Here is a 6,448-nt window from a genome sequence, read left to right as displayed (position 1 = left end):
AAAGAGGTGTAAATCCGACCGTGCAACCTCCACCTTGGGTAATGCTAATGCCGGCGGTACCGTAACTTTCAACCCTCATAACTCGAAAAGTACTGATTAAAAAAACGTTTCATTATAGCGTTTTGGAAAGCTCTCGAGGTAAGCTACAAGAATATGCATTGAAAAATGGGGGTTTCCATTTAAGAAATTAAAGGTGACCTTCACGTGATCTTCAAACGACTATCCAAGGTCAAACCAATGACACCATCTTATGTGCCCCTCGAAGTCACAAAACTTTTGTCTGAAACATTTTTCTTTAAAATGTCGCGTTTACGAAAAAATCGGGTGAGACGGGTGGTCTGGGACACCCTGTATATGAGAATATACAGAGTGAATCAGAATATTGAAATAGCTTTTTACCCTGTAAGACAGATAATCTTATGTGAAAATATACAGGGTGCGGCGCTAGAATCCGGACATGAAAAAGTTTTCTCAAAAAAGCCATTTATTTAAGCCAATATTAAATATTTAAAAAAATACTTTTGTGTACACATGTTGAGAGGTTCTTTCGGAGCCTTCCTACTCGATATAACTCCCCACCCCCTGCGTCGCTATTACCCTCTCGGTTCCTGTGAAGCGCTCGCATGCGGTCTTTAATTGCGCGCGGTCCACTCCAAGCCGCGTTATCATTCTAACGAGTGTTCTCTTCCCGCAGGTATTGAAAGATCTGTACACAATCGTCGCAACGGCAAATGACGAGAACGGTCAGCTATTGTGCACGCCGTTCATGACCTTACCTTCTAAGAGGAAATTGCCGGATTATTATGAGAAGGTCACGGAGCCCATCGACTTGAGCATGATAGACCAATGCATCGGCACCGGTCATTATAAGACCGCGGAGCATTTCGACCACGATATGATAAGATTGTTCGACAACAACGTGAGGTTCTTTGGCAGGACGTCTGAAATTGGCATCGCCGCGGCGAGGCTGCGAAAATTGTATCTAGGAAGCAAGCCCGACTTCGTGAACGCTATAACGGAAGCAATGGGCTCCCCACCGTCGCAGGGCTTCTTACCACCTCGTGGTTCCACGGCTGGAGAAGAGGATGTTATCAGATGTATTTGTGGATTGCACAGGTACACATCGATCGTCTCAATTTATTATCAATTTCTTCTAAGCGCATCTTTTAAGAATTGCAAATTAATGTGCGTATCATAATTATTGTTGTGATGATACATATATAGTTATGCTGTATTTTTGCAAATTTTATATTAAGGTTTCTGAGTAGTCGCCGCGACTATACTGGATTCGTGACGTCATAAGTGAGAAATGACACGTTGAAATTTCTTGCATGCCATTTGCAAATAAAGAGAATAAAATAACACTTAAGACCGCTTGAAGATACTTGTGAAAATGTCCGAAAACTATCCTTTCCCCCTCCTGACAATCAATAAACAGCTGTAATAGGTGAAATAAGGTCTATTCATACAGAAAAACACACGGGTTTGCAGCTGTTATAAGGAGTAGAAAATACCCTCCCATGTATAAGATTTTAGACTAACCTTAGTTTTCGGACATTTTTATGAATTTAACAAGTGTCACAAGTCATTGCTGCACAATAAAGCACACACAAAAATTTATTATCAACACGCCACTCTTCACGCATATAGGTGTAGTTCCAGCAAGCGTTGCAAATGTTTTGAAACGTTTCTCCTTCTTTTTCTTCCTTTATTCGGATCTAAAAGATAGATGAAGAAGGAGAAACATTCGAAGCATTTGTAACGCTTGCTGAGCTGCACTCTTTTGGTTCATTTTTTGTCGTTGTAAACTATGTCGCCACTGTCAATACGGAGTTCTTGGCTGAGTACTCGGCAACCTTAAATATACAGAGTGATTGGGGAGGGAATCGCAATATTTGCAGAATGTGTTCAGGGAATCAAAATGGACAAAACAATTCTATAAACATAGGTTCGATTCAATATATAAATATGTAGTAATATCTAATTAAGCGACTTAAACAAATCAATGTCAAAATAAATACTTACAATTATAAAACTATTGTTTTTCCTACGCGCGTACACGTACGCGATTTTCAATGTTGTGATTAACAGCTTGGTCACATGGCATCACTGATCTATGTGTAAACGTTTATTTATAACATCCATTAACTCCGTAACGGCTGAGGGTCGGACCTATAGGATAGGATTTATAGGATTATAAGATTTTTTTTTGTCTATTCTGATTTTCTGAACACACTCTCCAAATATTGCGGCTCCCCCTCAATCATCTTGTATAATTGTATATTAATATTTTAAGTATATTTTATCGCGGTATAGCAGACAGCGTATTGGTCTGCGACACTTAGAGGTTCGATTCCCGGCAAAACCGGAAAAATTTGTATACGCTTGTGTCTTTTCTGGACAGTCTGGCAAGCCACCAGAGTATGTCTGTCCAAAAGAACCTCTCGCAAATAAATCGTTCAGAGTCTGCGTTAAACTGTAGTAGGTCCCATATTCTTGTGTATAATTGGCACAAGCACATGAGTGAGAGAAAAACGCGGGCCTAACGAAAGAAGAAGTACATTTTACCGATGTTTCTATGTAGGGACGAAGGCTTGATGATCCAGTGCGAACGATGTCTCGTTTGGCAGCACTGCGACTGCGTAAAAGCGGATACCAGCATTGAGTCTTACTTGTGCGAGAGATGTCAGCCGCGCGAGGTCGATCTGGAGATTCCATTAGAAGTAGAAGTCTCAATGGACTGCGACGACGAGGAAAAAGGCAAGAAGCATTACGTGACGTTACTGCGAGGTGATCTACAGCTCCGACAAGGTGACACGGTGTATGTTTTGAGGGACACACCTGAGAAGCATACTTACAAAACCATACAGAAGCCCGACTATGAGCAGATGGACATTTTCAGAATCGAACGTCTCTGGAAAAACGCAGCGTAAGCAATTTATATAATTATATATTTTATTAATATTTGTGTTTGCATATATACAGGATGTCCCACTATAAATGGCCATCCCCTTTTAACATCTAAAACTTGTTATAAACAATTCCTACCTCAGGTAACTTATATTTCTTCCACTCCTAAAACCATCAAAGTTGACCAAGATTAATTTTGGAACATACTTCAGGAAGTCCAAGGCTTTTTGCTCTAAGCACTAACTTATAACATAATTTCTAGCAAAGTGCCTCTAGAAATGTCGTAATTTTTTAAGATTTAAGCGTTATTATAACTTTTAGTGCGTTATTATAATTTTGTGAAACGCATTTTGTTAAAAATTACATTTTATCGCTTAGAGCCAAAGGCTTACTGTACCTATTGACCCGGATTTAAATATCTTTGAGAGATCAAAATATTTTATTAACGATTAGATGAAGAATGTTTACAATTGCAAAAGGCGTCAAATTGATAATCACTGATATCGATAGTAATCGACTGGTATTGACTGGTAATTTCTGTTAGATAAATTTTTCTTTTCTATTCTCATATTATATTTAATGAGATTTAAAAAATATTCAAGCTAATAATTATTGCTTCACCCTGTACATGATTTTAAATTGGTAATACTACTTATAGTATTATTTATATATTAATTTTTTTAGACTACTTATAATATTATTTCGAGATAAAGATCATATCAATATGGTCGTTAAGGTTGAAACTAAACTATTGTTAAACAGGGGCGAGAGGTTTGTGTTTGGGCACCACTACCTAAGACCTCACGAAACATATCATGAGCCGTCGCGGAAGTTCTACGTGAACGAAGTCGTATGTGCTCCATTGTACGAAGCTGTCCCTTGCGATCTCGTGGCCGAGCGTTGTTGGGTTCTCGATCCTCATACGTTCTGCAAAGGTATATTTAGCGCTATTCGTTATATCATCTCTCAATTTTTGCCTCACGAACATTAGCCTTCCTAATCGTTCTGGAATTCAGGTCGTCCGGTAGGTTCCACTCCTGAGCACACCTACGTGTGCGAATATCGTGTCGATCGTGCGGCGCGGCTTTTCACGAAGGTATCTCGAGCCAGGCATCAAGTATGTACGAAACCGTATGCGTTCGAAACCTTCCCACAGCGTATAAAGCATTATCGCACCTACTTGGTAAGTATATCTCTGATATATCATAATCGAAAATTCCTTTTTTTTTTTCTTAAAATGGCCCGCAAATTTATTTTTTAGGAATCTTTTCAAATTTCAATAGCATGTTAATTGAAACACGATCTACACATGTGTAAAATTAGAAAAAGATTAGTAAATTAAACATAAATAAAATAATTGAAATCAAAGTTAGTATTATTTACATGTATCACAGTATGAAAACGGCTTCCGATATCACGTTTTTAATTTCAGCAATCAAACTATTCTTACGTTAACTATTCTTTTATTGAAAAATAAGAAGGCGATAAGAGAGACTGGTAAATGTTTGGAAGTACTGCTCCACTGAAAACTGAAGTTTTTTTTTTTTAATTATCAATAAAATAAGTCATAAAAAGATATTTGTATAAGTTTTAAGGAGGGGGGCATTTTGGGGAAAAAGTCGAAAACCTCAAGGTATACATTCTGTCAAATAAATACCGGAATTAAATAAATGTTACAATTTACTTAATATTAGGGCCGAAAATTAATTTATACATCTCATATATGCATATATATACACATATGTATGTATATATATATATATATATACACACACACAATATATATTATATAGATATATATATAATCTATAGCCACACAGCCTCGACGGAATCCAGCTCGGCAAGAAGTTCTTGTTGTCCAAGGACAAAAAGAAGAATAACAACAATCACGAAGACGGGAATCAAAAAATGGAGTCCGGCGACAACGCGAAGCCGCACAAGGAGCACAAGTGCGCTGGCAGTAATAGAACCAGACAAAAATCGGGATGTGATATCTTGACGATCGCATCATCATCTACAACGTATCTTCAGGTAATGACGCATGTAGTGATTGTATAAATTGTCATCATTGTCATATAAATTCGTCATTTGTGACGATGCATTCAATTTCAATATGCTTCGCAGAGAGAAGATCAGAAGAAACGACTGAATAGCATCCTTCTGCATCTACTGCAGAAAATGCCGAATAAAAAAGATCCGTTAGACTTGTCGTTCCTCCTAGAAAGGAACAGACGAAACCGAAAAAGACCAGGCGGACTCAATCCGTGACAGTGGGTAATATCGCATATCGGATAATATCGATGCTGTACATAAGCTAAACGAGCTCGTGTTAACTTCACAATCTCAGTCAGAATAATCTAGACTAGATTAGACGGTCGATCCTTTCTAAACTCGGTTCTACTGTAGATTAAGATCACTGTAAACCTTCCCCTTTAATGAGGAAAGCATTAGAGAAAAGCGAGGAAGCGAGGAAGGAAAGTGTGTCTCCTCTTCGTACAACCCGTCCATATGATATAATTTATATCGAGATCGTAGTGGAGAGTAATAATATTCGTTCAGGGTAGACGATCGTCAATCGATATTTTTCTTACGATTTCTTTTTTATCCTCTTATCTTTTATAGACGAGGCTAGATATCGTGTATTTACTCAGTTTGTTTGCTAGCGAATCAAACATTGTTGACTCGTGATAATCAATCAGAAGCCATGTTACAAGTAATTTATAGGTACTCCGAATACAATGTACCATGTTCATTGAATTCTGATTAGAGAGTATTTAACAGAAAAGAGTTAATTGATCGTTTCTCCCGAAACGACGAGCTATTACGGTTATAAATATAATTACAAATTGCATACTCTTGTATAGAATCAATTATTTAGTTTTTGTTCGTAGCATTAATATAGCTAAATGTACAAATTACACGTGATTACACAGGACAAAGAGATCGTCAAGAGAATAAAAACGTTATGCCCAGTGTGCGAGTATGGGAGGAATCAATGAATAACGCGCACATGTGTTTGTATGTATGCGTGTACGAGTAACTGATGCTTTATGGCACAAAAAGTAATATTATATTTTTCATAATCCGGGTGTGTGTTATTCAAATCAAATATAACATAACTTCCTGCAGTTTGTGAGAGAATCTTTACTAATATTTAATTTATTGAATATTGAATTATTGCAACAGAGCGACTGGACGGCGATCGCAATGATTCCAATATTGTACATATGTACTCGCAGCAGGGCTCCATATTTATTATTGCATTACACAGTATGGTAGATACATATATTATGATTAAAAAAACACCTTTCATATTTACTTCTTTTATTCTTCTTTTCGTTTTCTATTAAACTATGCCATAAGGTAGATTTATATTTACGAAAATTCCCATTACGTTTACATCGACGTAAGATGAAAGTGTATGTATATATATATATGTATATATATATATGTATATATATATATGTATATATATGTATATATACATATATATATTGAATTATTGCAGAGTGTGTATGTATATATACACACACACACA

The 6,448-nt window shown here is 36.9% G+C and overlaps 1 protein-coding gene across 3 annotated transcripts in view; it reads left to right on the top strand.

Annotated features, from left to right (window-relative positions):
- LOC106747370 (histone-lysine N-methyltransferase ash1) overlaps nucleotides 1–6,386 on the top strand; it is a 17,853-nt gene extending 11,467 nt beyond the window's left edge. For all 3 annotated transcript variants that reach the window (XM_014624824.1, XM_014624823.1, XM_014624825.1), the window contains exons 9-14: nucleotides 695–1,116; nucleotides 2,585–2,929; nucleotides 3,673–3,845; nucleotides 3,927–4,093; nucleotides 4,723–4,941; nucleotides 5,035–6,386. In XM_014624824.1, coding sequence (XP_014480310.1) covers nucleotides 695–1,116; nucleotides 2,585–2,929; nucleotides 3,673–3,845; nucleotides 3,927–4,093; nucleotides 4,723–4,941; nucleotides 5,035–5,178 — 1,470 coding nt within the window. In that variant the 3' untranslated portion in view covers nucleotides 5,179–6,386. The remainder of the gene's footprint in view (nucleotides 1–694; nucleotides 1,117–2,584; nucleotides 2,930–3,672; nucleotides 3,846–3,926; nucleotides 4,094–4,722; nucleotides 4,942–5,034) is intronic.
- The last annotated feature ends 62 nt before the right edge of the window (nucleotides 6,387–6,448 follow it).

This window comes from Dinoponera quadriceps, unplaced genomic scaffold (assembly GCF_001313825.1).
Source record: "Dinoponera quadriceps isolate SergipeBrazil2010 unplaced genomic scaffold, ASM131382v1 scaffold1831, whole genome shotgun sequence".
Taxonomy (NCBI): domain Eukaryota; kingdom Metazoa; phylum Arthropoda; class Insecta; order Hymenoptera; family Formicidae; genus Dinoponera; species Dinoponera quadriceps.
Note: the sequence above shows the minus strand (reverse complement) of the source record. Positions and strands in the feature narration are given on the sequence as shown.